Source organism: Micropterus salmoides, unplaced genomic scaffold, assembly GCF_014851395.1.
Source record: "Micropterus salmoides isolate LMB-PRFRI ecotype aquatic unplaced genomic scaffold, ASM1485139v1 Ms_hic_scaffold_13, whole genome shotgun sequence".
Lineage (NCBI taxonomy): Eukaryota > Metazoa > Chordata > Actinopteri > Centrarchiformes > Centrarchidae > Micropterus > Micropterus salmoides.
The window spans coordinates 9,162,464-9,190,278 of record NW_024040374.1 but is presented as its reverse complement, the minus strand read 5'-3'; the positions used below and the strand labels follow the sequence as shown (position 1 = coordinate 9,190,278).

At 39.1% G+C, this 27,815-nt stretch overlaps 1 protein-coding gene across 4 annotated transcripts; it reads right to left on the bottom strand.

Moving 5' to 3' along the window:
- Positions 1–248: 248 nt before the first annotated feature.
- On the bottom strand, positions 249–27,815 carry swt1 (SWT1 RNA endoribonuclease homolog). 4 transcript variants are annotated; one of them, XM_038715363.1, is made up of 17 exons: positions 27,620–27,815; positions 26,996–27,057; positions 26,373–26,446; positions 25,174–26,263; positions 24,829–24,958; positions 24,218–24,319; positions 23,789–23,980; positions 22,387–22,480; positions 21,626–21,867; positions 21,189–21,340; positions 20,727–20,865; positions 18,634–18,773; positions 18,283–18,419; positions 17,790–17,960; positions 12,533–12,599; positions 12,326–12,393; positions 249–1,064 (listed from the first exon to the last, which is right to left on the bottom strand). In XM_038715363.1, the coding sequence occupies exons 2-17, from the start codon at positions 27,053–27,055 to the stop codon at positions 965–967; spliced, it is 2,958 nt and encodes a 985-aa protein (XP_038571291.1). In that variant the 5' UTR covers positions 27,056–27,057; positions 27,620–27,815; the 3' UTR covers positions 249–964. The 4 variants fall into 4 exon arrangements, with proteins under 4 accessions (XP_038571291.1, XP_038571294.1, XP_038571293.1 ...); XM_038715366.1 differs by having other exon boundaries at positions 17,790–17,936; XM_038715365.1 differs by having other exon boundaries at positions 27,715–27,791.

Here is a 27,815-nt window from a genome sequence, read left to right as displayed (position 1 = left end):
AGGCAGCATTTGTTACCATTGGACAGAGCCAGGCCAACTGTTTCCTCCTGCTTCCAGTCTTTATGCTATGCTAAGTTTAGCTAATCGCCTCCTAGCTCTAGCTTCATATTTAATGGACTAAGAGTGGTTTCATTCTTCTCATCAAACTCTCAGCAATAATCAAAATGTAGTACTATTCCTTTAAGCCCAGTGAGAAGCAGCAGTAAGCTTTTCTAAACTGAATCTTTGAGGGAAGTTGAACAATCATAAACAATGGGAAACAACTTTTTAATAGGGTCTGGGTTGAAAAATAGTGAACAGACATTAAAATATAGTTTACTGTTGTGAGTAAAAAAAAGGCTCTCAGTCCGTTATCACAGTGGGTCCCAAGACTCCGCACATTGTTGAATTACACATTCACAAGGTCCAAAAAAATCACTAAATACATTTCCCAAGTTCTATGTTTTGCACACTGTGTAACAAACTGTGCTTCAAAAGCTGATATAACATTTTAAAAAATAATAAAAAAACAGCACTGTGATTTAACTTATCAATTTTAACAAAATGTATTTTATGTGTATTTTATATACTGGCTGAACTCAAATTGAAGAGAAATCTCTGTTACATTGTGATATGGCCGGAGATATGAGAACCAGGTGTAAAACAGCTGAAGGAATATAACACTGAAAGCAGTATCTGATGCAGCTGAATCACAAAATACAAGCTCTGTTTAACTAATGTAGTGAATTTTAGAATGATGGAGAACATCCACAGACATCCATTCATTCAGGGAAACAGAACAACAATGTGTCTGTCACAAGAAACAGTTCTATACATGGAAATTAAAAAAGGTAAACAGGTTGAGTCACCAGAGGCACAGTATGAGCAGACATCCTTTTAACTTACATGTTTTACGTGAAGTAAAGCATATCAGTTAATTCAGTGCGACTGTTAGGCTGACGTGCGTGCACTGGTCCAATCAGGGCTACGTGGTAAAGCTGATGTTATGACCCGTGGTCCCAACGCAACGATCCAGGGCCTCTTTTAACTCCATTAACTGGTTCCCTCCAACTCTCAGCTTCTCCCTGGGAACACAAGACAAAAATCTGTTTTCTCAATCAACTTGTTACTACAGGCGACAGGGTCCTACACAAACAGTTTTGATTATTTCACATGAGAAATGTATGTGTTGTGTCTTTTGCTGTGTTATTTCTATAGATTTAAAGTGGGTGGTGCTTTCATGCACCACTCTGAATTAAGCATTATTTGAATCTAAATCTGGTGACAGCTGTGGGGTTGTTTGTTGCCCACACAATCCTGATAAAGCAGATTAGCGTAGTTCTTCAATTTTGATAAATAATAACAGACACAGACATTTCCCCCAAAACTGGTTATGATTATCCTTTCTGTATAGGATTTGTGCATTGTAGTTCTGAAAACTGCCTTTCTTATGCATGCTGAATCCTGACTTGATATGTTTGCTCTTCTATGTTGTTGTTTATGTAGCTATTATTTGAGTTCACGGATGTACAGATCTGTAAATTTCTCACTGCTTGTCAAATGAGTCAATACTCCTTTTATACAGTCTTTCAGGTAGGGTAAGCTTTAGCACAGAATATTGTGTTTAGCGATATAAATATAGATACATGATTGCACATTGTGCAGGGTTTTGATTATGTGACTTCGACTGTCCTATTTGGGGTTTTGACTAAGGCCAAAGCCTGTTGGTTGAGTGTATATACTCTAGTTTTTGTGGTTTTTTTACACCCAAGGAATCAATTTGTCTAAGCAGCAAAATGTTTTGAACTTCACAATAAATTGTCCAGTGGAGAATAGTACAACTTCACATTGTACTATCTAGATGAATGCGGGTGACTCCACAGAGACATCTTGATGAGAGAACTTTCTATGTGCTGATCATGTTCAGCACAGAATGTCCGTGACAGACTAAAGAGCCTCTTTGTATGCTGCAGCTTCCAGAAGCCCTGGGTCTCAATGGCAGCTATATAAGCACACTTTTCTAAAGTTGACTTACATATTCCTGGTTACAACAACACATACATCCATGTACAGATGCACTTGCCACCAAGTGCACAAACAAAACACACAAACAGCATTCTCTGTGAGCACAAACATTGTCTTAAATTGTCTGCTACAGTCTTGGCAATGGCTGCTTAGCAGCAGAGACCGTGAGGGAGCTTGTTGCTTGTTTGTTTCCTCCTCTGCTTTGTTTCCATTGAAACATTATGTAAGTGCTGGGGGAGTGAAGGAGGAAAGGAAGAGCAGAATTTTCTGGCTGTTGACGCCTCCTCTCTTCACCCTTTATCCATCAGTCCACTTCCCCTTCTTCACCCAATAGTGCAGCTGTGTGTTTTCATAACCTGTGGAAATTGCAGGTCATGTTTCTGACTGTTCGGGTTTAGGCTACTCTCAGAATGTGTCGGTCTGTCACAAATGAGCTGATTTTGCATTTCAGCATGCACCATGGACAGAGGGACCGTGTGAAAGGCTTCCTGTAAATGTGTTTACATTGACAACTAGGGACTCGTTAGTGTGACACGTTTGTCAGGTCAAAGAGCATCAAGCTCTTGCTTGAAGAATCTCTGAACGTGGTTGCTTAGTTAGTGACGTACATTTAACGGTTCACAGAGTCACTGACCCAGATCCACAATGTACGCACAAAGAGGGAGAACTGTGCTGCTTCTTTGTGTTACGTAACAGCCTATGTGTGTTTGACAGGTAATTAATGGCTATCCCCAGGAGATGGTAACGATTTGAACTGAACTGAACGTAGAACCACGTGATACATTGAGATGACTTAACTGATTGCTGTTCACCTCAAACCTATCATGTTATATTTAATAGGAAGCCTTCAATTGGATTCATTCTCCTACTTAACTGAGATGATAATATGGACACATGGATCATCTCCATGGTGACCAATGCTCGTAGTAGTTGAGCCACAAAGCTGAGCCTAACCGTGCAATGCTCTGCAAGTAATAGTGAGGATTTTAAACTTAATATGCAAATGGATACCTTTACGCAACAGGGAGCCTGTGAAGAGATCTGAGTATAGGGATAATGTGAGACCACCTATTTGGCCTAGTGAGTAATCTTCTGGCAGCATTCTGGATTGGCTGCAGACGATCACGGGTGACAATTGATCTGGCTTTGCATTCCAGCATAAGTCATGAACAGAGGGGCTGTGTGAAAGATAAGAGATAAAGGCTTGTTCAAGCATCTCTAATACACCAGCTGAAACTAGATATCTCCATTTAATAATATTTCTTATTTGGAAACAACACGATCTGGGCAACGTTGCCGTCAATGGTAATGAGTAAAGATTACTACCGTAATCCTCTTGCCCCACCACTTTGCCACCTGCCCTGGACCGCCGCTATCCGTTCAAAACATAGTCGGACTTGCCACTAGCAAGACTGCCCAGCAACATTGCTCAAAAAGTTGCCCCGTGTATCATCAGCTTAAGTGTTTAGACAGACAGTGTCTAAGAAGCTGGATAACCCAAAAGCCTCAATGGGTTTGAATGAGAAGTGGAGTCGGATATCATCTGCAACTAAATTACTATGCAATATTACATCTCTTTATCATATGTCCCATGAGCAACAGATATAGAGAGAATAGCAGGGGCTCCAGAACTGAGCTCTGGGGGACAACACAAGACAGTAGAGAGGAATCAAACACAAAGTCTCCAATACAGATGGTAAAACTTCTGTGAGGATATGGTGAAAACCGGTCTAATGCTAAGCCTGATTTGCCCACCCAATCACATAGCCTCTTAATCAGGATATGATAGTCTATTGCAGTGGTTGGCAACAGGCGGCCCGTGGGCCAGAACCGGCCTGCCAGCAATAATATCTGGCCCGTGGCCAGATTGCTTTGATAGCATAAAAATAAATTGATAGCGGCTGGTGCTGAAATAGATCTCAGTCACGACAGCTACAGTTTCCCATAATAATCACTTCTTCTTAAGTGATTGTGCCTCCAAAATAAAATCGCTAGAACATTTTTTGCAGCAATGCTTTATGTTGAATTTATTGAGAGCTTTTACTTTGAAAAGTTCTGAAGGACATTCAACAGAAAAGTCTCTGGCTTGCTTGACACACCTCTAAAAAAGCCATCAGTAAACATGTGAATGGATTCCCCTGAATTTCCTCAGGGAAATGAAAATATGCTTCCATAGGTGTATGAATGCGGATCAAACACACACACTGCAGCACATGCTTTAATTGTGAGCATGTGCAAAAGTGTCCTTATAATCAATATGTTTAACAAGGGAGAAAAAACAAAATTCACTGAATGTTGGGATCGATCATGCAACCTTCCCAACAGGAGTCCCTGCCAACTGAGCTAAACGTGCACATAGGTGTTTAAGGATTTGAAATCATTTTACTATGTTCTGGCCCGCCATGTAATGGCTTGAAAAAAATTTGGCCCGATGCCAGACTTATTTGCCGACCCCTGGTCTATTGTGTCAAAGGCAGAGCTGAGGTCAAGAAGTACGTCACAGAGCATTCACTCGCATAAGAGGACATTAGAATATTGTTAGAAACCCTCAGAAGAGCAGTTTCAGTAGCGTGCTGTTTCCGAAACCGTGACTGAAATTTATCATAAACATTGTGCCTCCCCAACACAGCAGTGAGCTGGTTGGCCATAACCTTCTCTAACATTTCTCACAGAAGTCGGAGTATAGATATGGGCCTATAGTTCATATGCAAAGCGGGATTCTAGGTGGTTTTCTTTAATATTATTATATACGATTATTAATTGACTGGAAACATTAGTTGCAGATTTTCTTTTAAACTTCCATTTTAAATTAAACTGGATGTAAATAAAATGCCAGTAAGCACAAGTTAACATTAACAGTGTTCCCCTTATTTCACTGTATACCAAATTTACTGTGATGGCTTCTGTGTTGAAATCTTATTGCACACTTTTACAATATGATTTTCATACAAACTAAGGCTAAGTCAGTTTTTCCTTTTGATATCCATTTGACAGCAAAACTCTGACCTTACAGAAAGCATAAGAAGGAATGTTAATGATAACAAGGTGGCACTGGGTTTGCTTATAACATTTTTGACATACAAAGACTTTAAAGGGCTTTTGGTGCAGTCCATTTAGTGAATTATGAAATGGCATTATACATCAATAATATTATGTATTATAAATAGGGATGAAACGATTACTGGTTTAACGGTAAACCATGGTAAAATTCCTGACGGTTATTATTATGTACACATTTTAATTACCATGATAACCGGGTACGGTTAACCGCGCTGTTATAATCTCAAGGCAAACACGGTCCAGCTTCTCCCAGAAGCAGGCGCGCATGCGCAGAAGACAACGCTGCGGAGATTTTTCAGTCACTCTGAAGTCCGGCAATATTTTAGTTTTTATGAGCGTGCTGAGGGAAACTTGATTGAAGAAAATAACCTGATAACGCAGGGTGAGTTAACTTTTAGCTTTGGTTTGTCTGTCTGACTTGCTAACAGCGTGTAAACTGAAGCTCTCAGTGTTGCTGCTCTTGTAAAAACGCTACACGTTGTTCTGTTGCTGTGTGCGTCGTGTGTCGGCAGAGTCTATTCATCCACTGCACGTGATAACACGTTACGCGGTTTTGTCAACCAACCAGCGTATCTAGAAACGCTACAGACTCCTCTGTATTTATGTCAGTTTATGGGCTCATTGCAGTTACTATCACTGTCTTCTAAAGACTTTGAGATTTGTTTTCATGTAATTGTCCACGGGGTCATTGTATTACCTATAAAATATAAAATCTTGATAATGCACACTTAGATGATTTTCATTTGTTTACAAAAGGTATTTGCTGTTTATTTTTTTATGCAAACAAAATGGCAACTGTATTTGTAGTTTTCAATATAAAACTTGTTGAAATGGTTTCAGTGTGTGTATCAGTACATTTTTACAATTTTTGGCACAAATTTACAATACCGTGATAATACTGATAACCGTAAAAATTTTAGTCACAATAATCTCAACAAATAAGGATTATTATAATCGTGATATGAAATTTTCATACCGTTTCATCCCTAATTTACATTTATTCATTTAGCTGACGCTTTTATCCAAAGTGACTTGCTATACATCTCAGAGGTCGCATGCCTCTGGAGCAACTAGGGGTTAAGTGTCTTGCTCAGTGACACAATGGTGGATGGCTCACAGTGGGAACACAGTGGGACTCCCACACCAAAGGCAAGCATCTTATCTATGGGCCAACATCCCCCCTAATTACAAGATTAATGAAAAGCTTCTATATGTCTGACGACTAATAATGTCTAGCAAACACAAATCAGTTGCTGTTCCCTATAGGTTGGTTGCCCTTCATTTTAACCTTTGTTGGATATAGGTTGGTTAGTTTTATGAAACAGCATTACAGTGTTTCGCCCCAGTCATTCTGTCTCCTGGTTGGAGTTACATAAAGCCAATGTGCAAATATTGTGATATAAGATAATGCTGAAGGCTGGTATGTATAAGAAGCTGGTGTTTAAGGTTGTGTGTCAGCGATTTAAGTCGCATACACAGTGACTTCAGACTCAACTTGAGACTCATGCTCAAAAGACTTCAGACTTGACTCGGACTCGGGTTGCAGGACTCATGAACAATGTTTATTTTTAGGAAACTTCTTATGAGCTTGCTGTTATTCCCCTTCCTCCGTTACCTATAACCTGCCTACGTTATATGTAGTTTCAGCAGCGCGGCCACACGTGAGATAGGACAACAAACACCAGAAGCTGCTGTGCCATTCATTACATTAAATGTAAATGCTCCGTATTTGTATAGCGCCTTTCTAGTCTTTTCGACCACTCAAAGTGCTTTAACACTACATCTGCATTCACTACAGTGTCTACCATTCACTGAGCCTAAGTGCTCAAACAGAAACTAACATCCACACGTATTCATACACTGGCGGAACAACCAGTGGTTCAGTATCTTGCCCTGGACACTTTGACATGCACCGCCGATCTTCCGATTAACGGGCAACCCGCTCTAACTCCTGAGCCACAGCCTCCCTTACAGCACATTTATTCATTTAGCTGATGCTTTTATCCAAAGCGACTTACAATTGCTATACATGAGGTCGCATGCCTCTGGAGGGTCTCTCACACCAAAGGCAGGCGTCTTATCCACTGTTCCATCACCACCCCACCCCATTCATTATAAACTTTGGCTTTAAAACTTCATACAACAAGGCCCAAACAAAGAAGCGCTCATCTCAAAATATATTAGTAACCTGAAGTTAGTAAAAATGTTTAGCTCAGCATTGGTCATCTAACATTAGCTTGCTTCTTGCTTTAGCTACAACCTACCGAGGTTAGGTCGGACTGTCGTTTGTTATGAAAAGATGAATGAACGTTCGTTTACTTGCCAAACTTGTGGTAGTTGATTAACGTAATCATTTACGTCCTGCTGTCTGCCATCACGTTAATTAATAATGTTGGCTGCAAACAGGTTACAGGTTTATTGTTGATCATGTAATGTGACAGTTTTATTTAGTAACGTTACACTGGATTTGAGAGTCTGGGGAATGTGTTGAGTTACAGTAGTTTAAGCTGTCATTAATTGCATTGCACAGTACATGGTTGTGCTCTGTGAAAAACAGGTTACAGTTTTATTTAGTTATAACGTTACACTGGTTTGAGAGTCTGGGGGATGTGTTGACTTACAGTAGTTTATAAGATGTCATTAGTTGTAGCATTAGGTTACGTGGTTGTGCTCTGTAAGTGAAAAACAGGTCACAGGTTTATTGTTGATCATGCACGCTACAATTTTATTTAGTTAATGTTACACTGGGTTTGAGAGTCTGGGGAATTTGTTGTTCTACAGGAGTTTAAGCTGTCATTGATTGCATTGTACATTACATAGTTGTGCTCTGTGAAAAACAGGTTACAGATTTATTGTTGATCATGCAATGTTACAGTTTTATTTAGTTATAACGTTCCACTGGTTTGAGAGTCTGGGGGATGTGTTGACTTACAGTAGTTTATAAGCTGTCACTAGTTGTAAACGCATTGTACATTAGGCTACGTGGTTGTGCTCTGTGAAAAACAGGTTACAGGCTTGTTGTTGTCAATGTAATGTTACAGTTTTATTTAGTTAACGTTACACTGGGTTTGAGAGTCTGCGGGGTGTGCTACTTACAGTAGTTAATAAGTTTTCATTCATTGCATTGCACATTACATGGTTGTGCTATGTAAGTGAAAAACATGTTACAGTTACATAATTCCTTAAAGCTATATAGTGTTATAAGCAGCCTGGATTGAATGCAGCAGCTGATGCAACACTCATTATAACCACAAGTGACTTGAGACTTGACTTGGACTCTAGCTCAAAGACTTGAGACTTGACTTGGACTCTAGCTCAAAGACTTGAGACTTGACTTGGACTCTAGCTCAAAGACTTGAGACTTGACTTGGACTCTTGCTCAGAGACTTGAGACTTGACTTGGACTCTTGCTCAGAGACTTGAGACTTGACTTGGACTCTTGCTCAGAGACTTGTGAGCATCTCTGTAACCAACAGCTAAGCTATGTCGTATTAGAAGCCATCACCAACTCAGATGACACATCCACAGGTGAAAATATCCAGGTGCCACAAAATCCACACACACAAATGACTCCACTTGTTTCCACACAACATCAGGGAAGACAATTGGAGCACCACATGTGTACAGAAAACATCATAAGCAGGTAGAAAGACATGCAAGGCTGCATATATTTAAATATTTCTTGGACCTGAATGTATTCCGACAGAAGGAAAAGTGAGCCAAGAAACACAGAAACAAATTTGTTTTATTCCATTCCCTCCCCACTCTCTTCAGAAAAGGGCTTATATAAACACACACGGCATAAACTGTATTGCAAACCATTTACATACTATATCCTTCCAAATAAAAACATTATACCTCTCCTTCTGTATGCATACATCTTTCCAAATGCAGGTGCAAGTTAACTGAAAAAACATGCATTTAAATGTCATATCTAAAGACAGACAATTTAGTCATATGCTCTGATTAAGAATGTGAGATTTTGAAGGCTGCCTGTTCTTTACTGAAATAACTATTGTTTTTATGGCGGTGGATTAATCTGACATTTCTAAAAAATCAAAACTCCTCTGGAAGCTTATCTGTTGTTGAGACCCACTTATCCTGAAATCTGCCCATCACTGACTGAACATGCTCCTGGCCTCCCTAAGGCCTTATATAACTTGTGACGTCATATCACCGCACAGAACACAGAAATCAAATATTTAACACAACATATAATGCACTCACTAAGTAAAGGCCTACATCACTTCACAGTGGATGTAACAAATAATGTATTTACAATCACAGTCAGCTTTAACTGATCTTTCAGTGGCGACCTGTTGTCACAAAAGCTGCAATGACGTGACTGGTAAGTGCCTGGAAAGCTCTTCCACAAAGTGACACAGCAGATGTTGAAATAAATAAATAAATAAACCTTTGGTTTCATCATGGGTTCCCATTATTATTCCAAATGAGAAAGTAATTCTACTAATTCAAAGTCAGTTCAGCTGCTGACAGTCAGGCAGCGGCATTAAGAGAGGAGAGGACACATAATAGCCGGAAAATAAATAATCTGTTCAATACATAGAACTGTGGCTTGTTTCTATGGCAGCTGCTGCGTTCAACCTGCAGTCACAAATACAGCAGAGATGTATCTTCAGAACCCCATTCATGATGGACCTGGAGTGGCGGTGTTAGTGATTATGTTATATATTAAGATGTCACAGATGACATTGACAATTAGTGAAGTCACACATGATCTGTCCTGGCTATGGTTAGTAAATTAACGCTTCCTTTACTTTATGAGAGTTTAAGGAAGTCCATGTAGCAGTGGTGCATATACTGTTTAACTGGTTACTAAACATTTATCTCTAGTTCCAAAGAAATCTAAGTGTAAAATTAGTATTAAAATTCTTGTCCATGCAATGACAATGCGTGTGATTATGTTTTAACAGCTGACAAAACGATATGGCAAAAAGTACAAAGATCTATTCAGCATTCCTTCAAGGAAATGTGTTAATAAGTGTCACAATTGTTTGGGATTGCTGACATGGCCACCGTTATTGTGAGAGCTCTGCTGGGGATATCTTTGAGGAGGCTATTATCAGAGAATAACGGCCATGACGCTGGAAAAACAACACACAAACCTGTCCGGGCATGCTGCAATAAAGAGTAAGAACTTGAGAATGTTTGATTGCAATACCTGCTCAAAAGAAAGTTGTTGCTCAGGGTTGCTGTTGAGCATAGAGCATGAGAGACTTTTTCCCCTGAGGCTCTGTGATGTGACATTGTTTAATTTATTAGCACAGTTTTTCAGCATCTATTAGTAAGTGGTCTGTGATTTATTTTGTAGGTAACAGTTCAACATACTTAAAAGAAAACTTTTTTGAACTTTTAATCCATCAATGTCTTCTGCTCAGTCAAAGCCGGATTCCACACGCGCATTCAAAGCCTCTCCCTTTTCTGACCCCAACTCTCCTTTTTATCAGTGTACCACTCTCCAATTTTCCTACCAAAATTCTTTTCCCGCAAAATATAGTTTGATATCTCGGTACATCTAGAATGGCAAACTCCCTAGACGTCGGAGGTTCTGCTACAGAGTACATGTGGGGCATTACTCAGTTTTAGGTTCCAATCGACTTTCCTTCCTTACCCACTCTAAAAATACCATCATTAGATCACCCTGAGCAACCCTTAACAATTCAGGCGCTTCTTGGTCAATAGGCCTTCTCCCCTCCTTTTTTCATAGTCTGATGTTGGTTATCAATACATTTAAAGATCTATATTTTGATAATACATTTGCATCTACCTAGCAACTCCCTGACAAATTTCTTACAGGTTCTGACAAGAGATTCATAGTTTTGTTCATGATACTAGCTTCTATTTGCCAGAACTCCCAGAAAGCACACCTATTGACTCCTTCTTGTTCTCATTTCCCGCTACTAAGAGCATGATCGACCCCTTATATTATCTCATCTTCATTATGCAGCACTAGGGGGAGATTTAGATGAGGAATCCCCAGAGGAAGAGATATATAATGCTATGTCAGGTTCACACGTCATCCATTTGTGACAGGTGTCCTGCTACCCATGTACATATGTTTTGGTCATGCCCTTCTTTGCACAATTACCAGTCCTAAATATTTAACCTCACAACAAAACCATCAAAACGCCAGTTTAACCCACTGCTCTCATAACCCTATTTGAAATCCCTCCCAAAATATAGAGCAGACATCAAAGCCTTTGTGACTCTCTTAAGGCTACGCAAGTAGCCATGCATTTATACTTGTGCGTAGGTGTGTCCGTCAATCTGCAATTACACCCCCAAATGCTAGTCGGCAGTAGCACTACAGCGTCCACTGTGTTGACTTTTGCCGGCCGAGCAGGCTAACTTCCAGTTTACAAATATATTGATTCACTGTGTTACAGCCACCGTTTTGGCCACTAGTAAATGTTACTTCAAAGCGTGGGATACTTCCGGTCGGCTCGGAGGCATTGCGAGGCTACCCAGCATGAGAGAGCTTATGGTCCGCGTCGACTCGACGTGTAGTTACATTTTGGAGGAGGTGCACGTCAGGCGACGGCGTAGCCTCTGCGTAGCCCCGTAGCCTATGCCGTCACCTACGCCGTCGATTTGACGCAGAAGTATAAATTAGCCTTTAGCCAGACACTTAATACTTGTTTGATTGTAAGGTCCTGCTCCCCCTCTCATTCCTCATGGATGAAGGACATTTTTAACTTTGTTCAATTTGAAAAACTAGCTGTATAGTAAGCGGTTTGTCAGCCAAATGTAATACAAGACAAGAGGGGAATTGGTATCCTAGATAGATAGGCTTTTTAAAATTTATGTTGCAATTTCAGTGGTGATCTAGCTGTTGTCATGTATCTGTTTTTTATTTCCTGTTCTGTGGTATTTTATATTTTTATTTATTTTTATAATCTTCAAAACCCAAAAGAAAAAAAATTAAGTAGTTGCTAAATGCAGACATCAAATCAGTTTAAGCTGGTGGTAAATCTATTTGTTTTAATGCAATTAATTAGAGGAAAGTGACTAAATATTATTGAAGGCTTTTCCAGGATGTTAAGACGTACTTAATTCCTGTCATATGTAAAAATTAGACTAGAGAGATTCCCGCTGTAGCAAATGCATTGAGTCAAGAAATCCATCTGATTTAGCAGAGAGACAGCCGTAACCATTTAAATTTAAATTAATGCTCTTTATCAACAATTTATGTAATTATCATTACTATGTATGTGTGTCTGTGTGTGTTTATGTGGCCTACCTGTAGTCCTGTTGTGAGAAACAGTCAAGAAGGTCTTTTGCAGTCAATCTGGAATCCATATCAACTATCTGAAAAACAATACATATGAGCTGAACTAAAAATGAACAGGTCAAGGTGAGCTTAACGTGATAAAAGACCTCTACAGTAGACTTCATGACTTTAATTAACCCATCCAGTTTTAGACCAGTAACTGGAAGTGGCACCAACCTTATTAGTATGGAAGATGCTGAGCAGTGTCTGGACTTCCTCTAAACCAGGGGCAGGGGACAAGATACTGGGATGAACAAAAACACACATTTTAGAGATGACCTCTCTTCCAGAAGAAGCTTGAAAAATTGCTATTTTTTAATCATTATCGCAGTGCGATAATTTTTGTCAGACTTTTTAATTCAGTAAATCTCCATGGTAAGAACATTTAAAGAGTAAATTTAGTGCAAAAAGTCCCTTCCTCCAGATTCAACCATTTATTTCATGACAATCATATAGCGTTTTATGTAAATTTCTTGGTGGATTTTAGTTTATATGAAATATTTTGTCTGAACAAGTTCATACAAATGTATACAGAGAATATGCATCTTTTCTCCAGCTATTCATGCCCCCCATCTCTACTTTATTATCTAGTTTCCTACTCCCAGCTGTCACTGAAATGTCTGACCTTGTCCGGAAATCCAAGTCATCCTCCTGCCAGCTTGACCCTCTCCCTACCCACTTAGTTAAAATCTGCCTACCCTCCCTCCCCTCTCTTATAACTCCCCAGTCACCAGTGGTGTTCCCCAGGGATCAGTCCTGGGGCCCCTCCTTTTTATAATTTATTTACTTCCCCTTGGTTCTATTCTCAGGAGATATAATATCCAATTTCACTGCTACGCGGATGACACCCAGCTCTTCTTGTCCACCAAACCTACATCTATGATCCCTCCGTCTTCTCTAACTGACTGCTTAGATGAAGTTAAAACCTGGTTCACTCAAAACTTCCTCAAACTTAACAGTGATACAACTGAAATTCTCCTTGTTGGCTCCAAATCCACCCTAGTAAAATGTCCAAATTTCGCTCTTCTCATTGACAATTTAACTGTCCCCTCCCCCCCCCCACGTCAAGAGTCTTGGTGTCATCGTTGACAGCACACTTTCTTTTGAAAACCACATCAATAATCTTACCCGGTCTGCTTATTTCCACTTACTCACCATCAATCGCCTTCGTCCTTCAATTACACATCATAACACTGCTACTCTCATCCACGCTCTTGTCACTTCCCGTATTGATTACTGAAACTCCTTTCTCTCTGGTCTATCTCACAAGTGCATTCATAAACTCCAACTGGTCCAAAACTCTGCTGCCCTTACTATCACCAGAGCCCCAGTCTCTGAACACATTACTTCTTAAACAACTGCACTGGCTTCCTGTTAAATACCGTATTGATTTTGAAGTTCTTCTTCTCACCTTCAAAGCACTCCATAATCTTGCTCCTCCTTATCTCTCTGAACTCCTTCAGCCCTACACCCCATCCCGAACTCTCCGATCCTCTTCTTCCTCACTACTTTCCATTCCTTCTGCCTGCATGTCCACAATGGGGTTCAGAGCCTTCAGCTATTGTGCACCTAACCTTTGGAACTCCCTCCCTCTATTCATCTGTACGACAGAGTCCCTATCCTCCTTTAAAACTTATTACATATTTCGAAAGGCCTACCCCACATAATCCCACCTTCCACCGGCTTCTTGATGAACTGCTTTTTTAAATTGTTTTTCTCTATTCTATTTTATCTTAATGCTTACATTGTGTCAAGTTTTGATTTTCTTTATGGTATTTCCTCCTTGACATGTATTTTAACTGTTTTAATCTGTAAGGTGCCCTTGGGTGCTATGAAAGGTGCCCACAAATAAAATGTATTATTATTATTATTATTATTATTATTATCCATCCATCACCACAAACCCAACCGGAATACACACAAACACCAACAACACCACGATCAATAACTTCATGACAGAGGGTTAACCCTGAAGGTATCGAAAAAAGTAACACACAAAAAGAAAGCAAGTAATGACAGTAAAGGAAGGTGAATATTAAGGAATAGAAAATGGTAATTTGAGAAGAGAACTAACTGATCCATTTCTAGTGTCCAAAGAATGAGAAATATCAGTGAGAGGGAGAGAGAGAGACATAGTGTATGGAATGAGTCATAGCTCTGCTCAAACACGTGAAAATGAGGCTGGCTGTCTCCTAAGCAACTGTGCTGGGGCCCAACACACATGACTCGGCACATACGAGTGCAAAGATGCTCGCAATAAGTATACACAGTGAACCAAGATTACTTCAGACAGAGACAAATGTACTAATGCACTAAAAAGATTTTTCTTAAACATTCAATTATTTCAAAAGGTATCTAACGTAACTGCCATGTTTATATTGTGTAAGCATAGTAACTATTATTTATGCTCTGATGTATTAAACACCACCTATATGATAATTGAAACTAAACATGTAGAAACCCATTCACATATACAGTACATCTACAACTTTCACATAATATATGACTGGACAACAATGCTCAAAAGAAGCACTATAAGCTTGAGCAAAAAGTAAGATCTGAAAAAAATCTGCATTTTGAAAGAGGATGCAGATGTAGCCAGATCTTTCTGGGATTTTGGAAGAGTAAACAGCTACAACTTCACCAGATTTAGCTCTTCAGTTAGCTTAGGATATCAGTGTCAGAACAACAGAGTTATACTCTACTTAAAGTATAAGTAAGTATAATCATTATGCACGACTGAAGTACACTGCTCCTCTTCTGATTAATTTACATCCCACAAGGACCTACTTAGCAGCTACAGGTCTACTGTCTGTAACATGACATCATCAACAGGAAATGATAGAGAAACATCGCCTGACACCCTAAAACACATATTAAGTAGAGGCCATCAAATCAAAACATACACCTTCCAGATATAACAAACAGACATAAGCATTGTTTTCCTTTCCTTCTGACATCATCACATAGATAAATAAGGCAAAACTAACTTAGCTGTAGATGTTGTGCACTAGAAGATTTTTCCTGTATGAAGGAACATGTTACAGATTCAAAGGGGAGCTCAACCGACCGAGAGATAACAAAACAAAGCACAGCATAATATAGGAAGCAATGCAACTGCAACCTACAATGTGAAAAAAACTGGAATCACAACCATTTAACTGCAGTGTGTGGCAGGTAAATGCTGTAGACATGAGTGATGAACTCTCATGACATGACATCTCAAACTTTGTTAAAAGTGTCAACTGGATTGTTTCATTTTCAGGAGCTATCACAATCAAAGGAAAAGTCTTTTATACTGGTGGTGTAGACCTAGAGAGTAGGAGTTCAGAGTGACACCTGGATAAGGGATCAATAAACAATTTGCCCTTTGGATGTCAGGGGTTTATTGTTGTGCCCTCAAAGAGACCCAAATGTCACAGTGAATCCCATCCAGGGAATGAATAATGTACTGACTCTGACTGGATCTCATGTTTGTGTGATGTTGGGATATTTTTTGTGTGTGTGTAAGAAACAGAGAGAGAGAGAGAACAACAGAGAATGAAAGTCTAGCCATCTTTCCAACGTATTCATATTATCTTACAGTTTTGCTAACCTGCATTGGTCAAAACTGAAGTCACATTGTCAAAACTCTTCACACAGTCAGCAAAACAGAAGTGTATGTGGACCAAACTGTGAATCATTTTTCATTGCTTTCACACAAAATGCATTCAATGACTACTTTCTCCAAAATCCATGAACTCTTTTCCCATTACTATGTCACCACCTACAAACACACTATATATCTGCAGCACATTTTTCAAATGCTAACACACACTGTGTCCGAAACTGTTATAAACACGTTCTAAACAAAATGTTTGCAAATTTCCTGCATTTTTGCTGTAGCTGGACAGATATATTTAGAAAATCTTTGCAGAACATTTACATCCATTTTATGTTTTAGAGAAATATGTGTAATGTTTTGAATGTGGTTTTACTGTAAAACTGCAAGCTGAGTGTAAAGCAAGAAATGTGCTTATATTTTAGCAGAAATGGTTCAAGGGGATGGTACATTAATTACAGACTGTGGTCATTGGGTCTCAGGTACCAGTGTTGACTGAACTGAAAAAAAGAGATGTTTTGGGGGGGGGTAAGACTTCTCAACGAAGAACCAGTATACTGTAATACATTGTGATCAACATGACATACAGTAAGCAATTGATAATGTAGGAAACAGCAGACAAATGTACATAATAATTTTATAAATGTGTTAAAGCATGTGCAATTGGCAATTGCTTTTACATATGATGTGCACAAGCGACTAGATGATGTGGAAGTTGAACAAGTAGAATTTCCAATTCTGATCTGAGAAATGTATCAAAGTGACTGAAAACAACTGTATTCTATAATGAAATACTGATTTATATGAAAATATCAGTCACATTTCAAGGTTAAAAGTTCAACAAATGTGCCAATACGTAATGCTTCCTGTTGTTAGTGTTTTGTAGGTCAGTGTGTTATGAGTGACAATGTATGCTTTCTGAGTGGGTATTGTTGCCAGTGTTTTGGCTGAACGAGTTTATTTTGAGGCTTATATGAAGTGTTTTGGTGGTTTGAGTGACTTTTGGAGGTGAGATTAACTGTTTGGCCAGGATGCATATTGGTAATGCAGACTGTGTGAAGAGTTTTGAAAAGGTTTTCTTCAGTTCTTCAGTTTTGACCACTGCATCTTAGCAATTGAAAAAAACTGTAATGGATCTGAAAGAGTTCTGAACAGTTGGATGTTTTGTTGCTCCTCCGTGAAGACGTCCCAGGGATAACTGTTAGCATTTTTCTTCTCGAAGGCACGGTGAGAAACTAAACAGTGCTACAGTGTAGAGCTATCTGTTGTGTCATGGGAAAGATGATAAGGCAAAGGTAGAAGGTCAAGCAGATTACAGCCTGATCATCACAACCTGCTACATAGGGCCTGAGAGCTATGAGAGGATACAGCGCACACATAATCAGGACACAGGAAGGAATGGGCTGGTTAAAGACAGGTGAAGGACAGTTTAAAGGGGCTTCTCAGAGGGACAGGCTGTTGAGGCAAAGGTAAGGCAGATCTATGAAGGCACGAAAAAAGGTTAAGTCAGAGGGTTTAGTGAAGATGGACAAGTAGGGATGATGAGGGTGTTGCAGCATGGAGGGTGATGCAGGAGTTGCTCTTTAAACATATTAAAAGAAACATATTATGCACCGCCCTCCAAGGTTTAAGTCTGTAACACATTTTACATATGGATACAGTTTTCAGAATGGCAAGTTTAGTACATGAGGCATAGCTGCAAATATAAAAACATTAACACAAATGACCAGAAGGAGTAGACTGAATATAAACGGTATAATGGTGAACAGGCAGATAAGCAGAAAGTTAGGTGGTGTTTAGACTGACGGGAGTGATATGAGTGGGCTGAGATACCTGCTGAAGGCTTGGAGCAGCTGTGAGACCATGGAGGACAGTTTGTGCAAACAGACTAAGGCATCCTGTGGTGGTGGAGGACCTCCCACTGGCTGAACGCTCTGCATAGTGTGAGGGTCAAAGCCCAGAGCTTTGAACACTTCCAAGCTGGAACATGACAGATAAAATGACCTAAAGGGTTAGTGGAATAAAAAAAATAAAAACAAAATCAATACTAAAATAAACAACATCTGAAGTGGGGTTTTTTTTGTTCCTGCAAATATTTTCAGTTAGCAGAAGCATCTTCTAAACTGTTCTCTTTGGAAGAGACTGCACAACAACAACTTTTGAATGTAAGGCAATATAAAGTCCAGGTGAAAACAAAGTGCTTTGCTCCTTTAAAAAAAAAAATCAAGACATTCTGTGAAGAATCTGTAAAAACACATCAACATCAAGTTTTTTCTGCAGTATAATCATGCCAGCGCTGCATCAATCAAATGCCTGTTACACCCACCTCATTTGATACACATTGGACCAGATGTTCTCAAAAAGAGCCCACACGTCCTGATGAGAGACCTGAGCAGAAGTGTGTTGTTTGTCTTCATCATCATCATCTTCATTCATGAGAACATCACCGGCAGGAGATTCCCCCTACACACCCATACACACAGTTTTAGCAATTATATAAATTGAAAAATATTACTCTAAATAGTTGTGGTTATTATCAGCTCTTTCAAATATAAAATAGAATAGACTTCCTCTCAGGGTAATCTGAGTATATACATGACAGAAACAGGGTATGAAAATATCTTTGTGTAATTCTGTGCTTCTACAGAGTGCAGTCCTAGAACTACTCCTAGCTGACCTGTGGTTGTAGTTTATTGAAAATATTGTCCATTATGGAGATGGCACTGGGAACACGGCTTGAACTTTTTCCAAATGCTTCCACAAGCTCCTTAGCTTCTTGGAGGGCTGCTAAGGTTGTGCTACAGTCCACTGTTTTACCTAAGTAAACACATGAGAGATACATATGAGCAATGAGATGTGTGCAGGTAGATGCAAATAGATGCACATAAAGGTAGAGCCCAAGTGATATCAGCTTACCAATATTATCGGCCGATATAAGCTAACTGCAGATAAATCAGTATCTGTGTTTATAACAGCCGATAAAAATCAATCATGTTATCACGTTTTATCGTTTGTCTACCAGAGGGAAATCTGCAATTCTCCTGTTGGCAACACACGTGTGTGGAACACCACAAATCCACCACAGAACACAGCAATCAGTGAACATAATCAAATTTATTTTAAAACTGCATTATGTCATGTTATCTTAGCGAGGTCTCATAACTTACTTAACAAATGTTAGGGATAATCTTTGTATATGTTGTGTGTTTCAGAAAAGAATAAAAAAAGAGTATATAGGCTGATATATCGGAATATCGGATTTTAGAATGCCAAATATCAAAATCGAATCCGTCTTAAAAATATTGGTCGGGCTCTACTTAAAGGTATACACTGAGTTGATAGTGTTTTAGTACACCTAGGCGACAGGGAAGAGGTGCTACATGAGCAACAAACACCTTTTTCATGAGAGGATGTTCTGTGTGTATAAGCTTGTGAGAAGGACTGTTGTGAATACAAAGTTAGAAAACAAAACAGCAAGGCGGTGAGACACTGTGGCAAAAAAACATGTCAGCTCAGATTGATTGTGAGCTTGTGTGTGCATGTCTTACATTCAACTCTGTTTTGAGACTTGCAAAAACCTTTACACAAAACACACGTTACAGTGACACAAGTATGTACACACGAGTGTACTGCACCTCAACATGTTGCCTGATACACTGTTATTTTTGTTATACTCACAAGTATAGCTACACACAGACTCACAGCCTCCTTAAGGCAGAGCAGAACATTGCACTGCATGCAGTATTTTTCCACTGCTAGATTTGTTCTTAGCCTCACATACATCCTATCACTCCTTCCTTTCCTCCTCCTCCAACAGTGTAGGCACAGAGCCAGGCTGCGTGGTACCAAAAAATCCAAACTCATGTTAGTCTACCAAGGATACACAGATCAAGGGCAAAACTCCATTGTTTTAGCAATGCTTGGAAGGATTAAAAAGCATTGTGCCACTGTTGTAGCAGCCACCCCCGCACAGGTGGACAGAGAGATTTAATGATAGGGAGAGACACACGCACAGCATTGTAAGCATAGTGTAATTAGAGCCAGTGACGAGATCCAAAGCAAGAAGTGCTGCCGTAGGAGACTCAGCATCTTTTTGACACACATTTGAATGCCCCATTTTAGCAGATGACCTGATTCTTTATGTAGTTCTGTAGGGTTCTAGCGCAGTGCAGGGCAGACGTCATACCCTAGTTGAGTAAGAGTTTTATCTGGGGGATGACTCAGTACCTCAACACCACTGTCCGCACAAGAATAAAAGGACAAACATGCTAAGCTTATAGTTACAGTGGAAAAAAAGAATATCTTTGCATTAATCACCTCAGGGAGCTCTGCTTGGCTGTTTCCATAGAATTTCTATGCTCTCGTATGTCATGGTATATCTCAAGTTCATACATGTTATTTTGGTTACATTTCTGAAGTTTTTGTACGACTGTACACTGAGTGTTTAGGTGTTTGGACTATGGCCAAGACAGACAAGACTGTTTCCACTAACTAACACATGCCTGACCAGATGATCCTCTATTATCAGTGTTATGCATTATCTGTGTGTATAACTTTTTTCCCTAGCTTTTATTACACATCTAGACATCAATTTATATATATAGTCAATTATTCAGTTAACTAAAAATGTTTAAAAACCATTAATTTTTAATAGGTTAAAATATAATTAAACAAAATCTGTTTGTTTTTCATAGAAAAAACACTTTATATGGGCTCATTAGAACACCACTGAAATACACGAAAGCACTGCCCCCTCTTCCACATACATACCTGAGTCAAAGAAGCCGATGAGATTTAAAACCGTTTGCAGCTTCGTACGTGGGACAATGTGTCCAAAGACAGCAATCCAGTGCTTTTTCAAACACTGCAGGACATCTTGTAAAGTCCAGGGTGGTTTTAGATAAACTATCTGTTAACAGAAAACAACAGAGTAAACAACCACCATGTAAAATATATAATATTGCATGGTTCAAAGTCAATCTGGCCTATCTATATGCTACCTAGACTCCTGTATAGCACACAAGAAGAGATTTCATCCATTTCCAACATATAAATCTGAAGATGACCAACAACGTGCCATAACCTCATGCAAAGATTAAAGCCAATACACGCTTTTAATCACTTCATGAATTGAGAACTGATATATTAGTTCTTCATGTTTTAAATGCATTTAGAAACAGTAATTCAAATATAGTCTAAGAAATAAAGTGAAATTCCAAACCACAATTTTACCTCTAGCCAGAGTTCGTCATAGGCGGCCTTCATCTCTACCTCCAACACGTCAGACAGCACCTCTCGCAGGCAGTCTTCCAGTTCAGAAAGACATCTGCTGAGGTCCCATTTTGTCTTCTCTTCATCGTCTCTTTTACTCAGCCTCTTGTTATCTGTAATCAGTTGGATACATACATATTGAATAAAGAGTATGACAGCAGCTATCCTTTACACAAGAGTATATAATGTATGTGTATAGCTTGTTAAAACTGTTAAAAAGTGAACACTTGTGAAAAATGGACTTGAAGTGAAGCAAAGAACAGGAAATGTGGAAGGGATGGGCTGACATGGAAAAAGCATGGACGGTATTTGATGTTAACTAATAGACTGCGACGGAATATGCCAAGTAAATTCCTGTTTTGCAAGAAGCAAAAGAAACACATTAATGCCTGGCTCACCTTTCGCTATGAGTCCTACAGAAAGGCCTGTTGTCTCTTGACTATGTGGCTGGACTGGTGTATAGCTTCTGCTAAGCATTGGTGATGAGACCTGAGGGGTGACATTAGACAGCGTGGAAGTCTTAATGTTTTGCAGAGAACGAAAGCCATGTGTGGAACTCTCAACCTCTGCCTCCAAATCATTCTTGCTGAGGGCCTTCAACCCACTCAGGAGGGCCTTACTGCATAGGTTCTTATCATTACTAGAGAGGAAAGAGGAGAGAACATGTTTTTAATCTGGCTATATATATTCTATATGGCATCTAAGAAAACAAAATATCACATGACATAGATATATCAGATCTATTTTTAAGCAGCCTGGGAGTGTGGTGGCTAACACAGAATCGTGAATTATCTGACCGTGTTGCTGTGCAACACTAATCCAATGTCTGCCCATTAATGTCTCCTTTAATTTAGCAAAATGATCAATAACTGCATCTGGAAAAAGTGGAAGAAATAGGTCAAAAGGAAAAATAAAGAGAAAAAACAATGGCCACTCCATTATGGCCACTTCACTCCACTATGTAAACCAAAAAATCCCTTAGAATTCCCTGCTCAGCACATCTATTCTTGCCCAATTACTCTGTCTGGCCCTCTCTTTCTCTCACCCCAACTGGAACTATCTGGCTGGACCCACTCACAGTCACATGCATGTGCATTATTTGCAGAGGACACACACTCTGCAGCAGCAGCAGTATACCCTGGGGGGAGGGGGAACTCACGTGCATAGGATGTGAGCACACTCTGGGTACAGACTTTGGTATTGCAGGCAGCACTGCAGCACTCTGTCATCGTTATTCTCAGCATTCAGACCATCTGGGGACAAGGAGGTACAAAGAGAAAGAGGAAGGGAGAGGAAGACAAGAGTGACAGAGAGAAACGTGACAGTCCATATAAGGCTAAAGGAATATGTTTAATTCATGATACTGATAGCTCCTGTTAAACGTGTTAACACACTGTACAACACAACGCAGCATGTTTTTTTCTCCTCAAGAATAGAAAGATTCAGAGATGAAGAACACAAGACGGAGTTGTCAGGTCTATTTCAAGAGATACACGAGATGCTGACTAAATACTTCGATATGTGTCTAAATACTTCCAGATAGTAGACTAAAATATTCTGCTAAATCTCCTTTTTGAAGAGATCCACTCAATACCATTGTGAAAGCTGCCCTTCAGATGTACACAATGTATGCTACGATGATGAATTCAGGAGGACCAGTTAAGTGGAAGATTGTGGCTCAGGAGGTAGAGCAGATTGTCTACTAATCATTGTCCACATGTTGACGTGTCCTTGGGCAAGACACCAAACTCCAAATTGCTCATGATTGGAAGTCTAGTGTCTTGCATGACAACTCTGTGTGTGTGTTATGCAAGTGCAGATCATTCATGCAGTAAAAAGTCAGGCATTTATATATATATGTATATATATATATATATATGCCTGTATTTTGGCGGTCTATTAGTGAGCATGGCCTTTCTCTAATTTATTCTGTTTTAAGTGTGATATATATATATATGTGTGTGTGTGTGTGTATATATATATATATATATATATACACACATATACACACACACACACACACACACACATATATATATATATATCACACTTAAAACAGAATAAATTAGAGAAAGGCCATGCTCACTAATAGACCGCCAAAATACTGGCTTCCATTGCAAAAAAAAATTTAAATAAATCATGCAAACTCATCTTAATAATTTAGAAATCAGTGACCAGAACAAAACTCTTTTAGTTTTTAAAGCCAAAAATCCCACAAGGACTGGAGTCTGTTGATATGAAGGATAGATTATTCTACTGTGATGCTTTTAGCCACAGAGGAAGCTAAAAACAAAATGTTTCCCCTTTAACGCTTATTGTTTTGGCTGCAATTTCTGTAATGTTTATGTGTGCTCTTTTGTAACCAAGGGTGACATTTATATTAGCCTGCTCAGCCATCCTGTTTATTGTCTAAGATAACACCAACAACAGTCCCCAGTAGAAATCTGAGGTTATGGAGCAATAAACACCCTTAACATTTGGGTTCCATCTTTGGTTGTAATAAATTAATACCACTTTCAATGCAATGAAAATTCCCATAGTTTCCTTAAATCAGCACTCACTGCTGCTCTCAGCGGCCTGCTGCATAGACTGCCCCCAGAGGTGTGGTTCCCGGCTCTTCAAAGTGTTGTAAATATAAGAGATTGCAGGTGTGGCCAGGTGGGCCACAGAACCTGACAGGCCTCTTCCCTTTTTTAAGGAATCCAGCTCCTGAAGCACCACCCAGGGGATCAGGACCACAGGGAAGCCCAGGGCTAAGAGAACATGATGTGGGGAAAAAGCAAGTACTGATGACACAAGTGTCCTCATGTAAATCTGAAAAATGCGGAAAAGTTATTATGTTTTCTACCATTTAATGTCCATATGATAATGATCTATTGATTCTGTGACAAAATTCATTGTGAGCAGATGCTTGTTAACGTGTTCTCCGCTCTGCATAGTTAGATTACCATTACCAAGAAATACCAAGTATTATAATAATAAATAAACACCTCCAAGTCCGTGAGATATGATCTTTTTCACATAATCCAGGTGACTGAGCAGAATGTTGGTGTCCAAAACAAGGATTAGGTCTTGCGGACGGGATTCTTCGCCTGTAAAAAGACAAGTTCATGTTTAGTTATTGTTTGTTGTCGTTTATCAAAATTTAGCAACCGAATAAAATTAATTAAATTGTACACAGCACAATTTCAGTGAATGTATAGTGTAGGGTGATGGTTAGTGTTCAGAATGTTTTTTTATTAACTAAAATGTTGTCACGACTTTTTTCTTTGTTCCTTTGTATCTTTTCCACATCTTCTGTGGGGTTACTGTTTAATCTTGATTACAACTTTTTTTGGAGTACTAATTCCAGAAACCATGAAGAATCTAATTTGATTTGAGCATCTTCAATCTTATATTTAAGTAATTTTGTTGCAGCACCAAACCACAGACTAAACTGCTATAAAATGACTGGGTCTTATTTTTTAAATATCTTGATGTGTCATTCAGAAGCAAAAGTTATTCAAATAATGCACCACAATTCATGTATATCACACAGAATGTGAGGCCATGTACAAAATTGTCTGTCTCATGTTTTACCATCTCAAACAGTAAAACTTACAGTGAGTGTCTGCAGCTCCCTCTTCTGGTGGGTCTATGTCCATACAGGTGAGTGTCCCATAGCTTTGCATTACATTCACTTCTAGTCTCTTCTCAGAGCGGGCAAGATGAAGCTTTTCAACCACTTGCAACTACAGAAAAACACATTTAAAAGAAAACACAATACAATCACCCTCTCTAACATTTTGAACCATTGCAACAACAACATACTGATGTATTTTCAATATACTAGCTTACAAAATACTTTCCTTAGAAGTTATTTCTGTAAAGGTGTAAAAAAAAAAATGCAATAAATGAAAGACAAACACTGACTTGTTCATAGTAATTGGTTGATGCTTTTTATTACCTGGTCATAACATGGTTCAGAGACTGTATCGGATGTAGCTGGGAGATTGCCTGACAAGGATGACCTCTTTTCTTGTCCTTGAGAGGAAAAACTAGTGGTAACATCCGAACAGCTGTGTGCTTGTTGGACAGTTTCCTGCATGGAGTTAGCCTCAGAGCTTGAAAGCTCAGTTCCACATTTGGGATTTCTGTTTGTAGAAATAGCATCACTGTTCTTACAGGTGCCATCTACTGGCCTTGGCTGAACCTTTTTTGGTATCTTAAAATTAGGAGGCAGAGGTGATGCGAGAGAGCTTATTGTTTGCTGAGCAGACGATGATTTAGCTGTCTTATGTGACACTGATAAGACATTCACAGGGATTGAAGTGATATTCTTCATCACATTTGAACTACTAACGGACGTAGTTTGCTTGACTGAAGTGGAAGACTGCTTTATGGTAGAGAGACTTTTTTTATACTCCTTTTTGAGGCTCCTTTCAGCCTCAAGCTTATTTTCTTGATGCCGTTGGCACATCTCCTTGACCAGCTCCCTTCTTTTCTGCTGTGTAGAATTCTTGGATATGGAGGAGGTCCTGCATAGTTCCCTGGTCTTGATAGTGTTGCTATCATTTCCATTCCTTGGTGGCTCATCAGCTCTGTACTTCCTCTTCTGTACAATATGTGCTTGTTCTTTCTGCTTAGCAGAAACCAGACTGGGACTCATTAGCTCCTTTTTTAATTTGGAGGGGCTCCTTTGGGAAGTGGTTTCATCTAAGCTGCATTTAGACGTCTCCTCTGTTCTCTGAGGAACTGCACCTGCATTGCTGGCGTTCAAGGGTTTTGAAGGTCTCCTTTCCACAATCTTACTCCCACTGGCAGTATTATCTTTCCCTGAAATATAATTTTCTGCTTTACTAGAGCAATTTCCCCCATGGCATGGCACAGAGGAATATTTTGGTTTTGTACAGTCTTTTTCATCATTAACAGGTTTCTGGTCTGTTGGTCTGTCTTGTGTTTTTGCCAGTTTATAGACAGGCTTTTTGATTTGACGGGTGCTTTGGGAGATATCTTTAATGGTAGGAAAAGCACAATTTTCCTGTTTTGCTGCACAGCTACATGTAGAAGAACAGAAGAAATACTACCATCAGTGATCATTAAAAAACACATTAACTATATACTGACATTAATTAGTTGTTAACTGTCAAGAATACTGTATCTAACCTCTCCTGACTCTTCACATCTTGCTTTCTCTTGGCACGTCTGTAATGTTTGGTTACATTGTGTTTCTTGGACACCTGAAAACATGGAAAACATAAAATCTTGTGTGAACAGTTCGTTGTGAGTGCAGAGTAAACCTTGATGACAGAAACAATTAGGGGTGTCTCATATGACTATGTATATATATATATATATAGACGGTGAGACTAAAGCTGAAAAAAATAGTTGATTCATCAATATTGCCATCAACAAAAAATCTATGTGCAACTACTTTGATAACTGATTAGTTGGTTTTTGTGATTTTTCAAGCAAAACTTCCAAATGTCTCTTTGGGTTCTGGACTGTTGGCCAGACAAAACAAGCTATATGAATGTGACACTTTCAGCTGTGGAAAACAGGGTATTTTTTAAACAATTTTCTGTCTTTTTATAGAGAAAATTATGAGTTGATTGAGTGAGAAAGTTAACCATCAGAACTGACAAATCTGTTGCAGACCTACGTGAGACGATGTAAAATGATAGTCTTATGGCAAAATTGGATACCTATATGATATATTGAAATAGAGGATTTTATCCATATCACCCACCCCTAGCAACAATAATAAAGACTGTTGATTGCCTACTCACCTTTTCATCTTCTTCACTTGAGGATGACGATAACTTCTTGCGCTTTCTCTTTTTTGCCATTCCTATGAATGGGATTTTGAAGAACAGACATGGACTTCAGTGACTATGGAAAATCCTTGCAGACCAATTTTGACCTTCAACAACACACCACCTTCTTTGGCTATTGACATAAATATAAATGTACTAGTGTGCTAGGAAGGTCTAACTAAGGACTTCAAATAAATAAAAATATCACTTTTATTCAATTCTCTGTCTACAAGGTTACCTGCATTTTCAGGTGTCACACGGACTGCTTAGTCCCACTTTATGTCTCTAATAAAACAGATAGCAGGTAGCTAAGACAGTCAATTCAATAGAGCAAACTAGTTGTTAACTATGTGGTTGGTTGACACTAATACAGACGCTGCCCATCATTGTGGGCACTTAAGTTTCCTCTGTGTGTTAGCCGACGTGAGACACAAACTAGGGCTAACACAAAGTGGACTGTGTAATGACATGACTATATGTGAAGTTTTAGCAAAACCCACATCAAACAAATGTATAAGATGATACTACAGAATATAAAGCGTTGAGCTGATTGACACACGACCAAAAGCTACAGTTAACGTTAGATGTTAAAGTTACCGTTTAAGCTAACGCTAGCTGATGACAATTTAAAAAAAACGCAGCAGTAGCCAACAGATCAATTGTCTTCTTTGCTGTCTGAAACGTTCCCGTACATTAATTCAGGAGTATAAAGCACGATTCATAGGATTAAATGTGTACATCCCAGCCACGTAACTTAATGCCGACAGTTGCCAAAACATCCGGTGCGCTTCCG

Bases quoted from the DNA above. Each gene is read 5' to 3' on its own strand.
- swt1 (XM_038715363.1), bottom strand. From the start codon at position 27,055: ATGGCAAAAAAGAGAAAGCGCAAGAAGTTATCGTCATCCTCAAGTGAA. The intron at 26,264-26,372 runs GTTAGATACAGT...TTCTACATGTAG, and splicing joins GATGTGAAGAGTCAGGAGAG to CTGTGCAGCAAAACAGGAAA. The intron at 20,866-21,188 runs GTAAAATTGTGG...TTCTGTTAACAG, and splicing joins ATGACGAACTCTGGCTAGAG to ATAGTTTATCTAAAACCACC.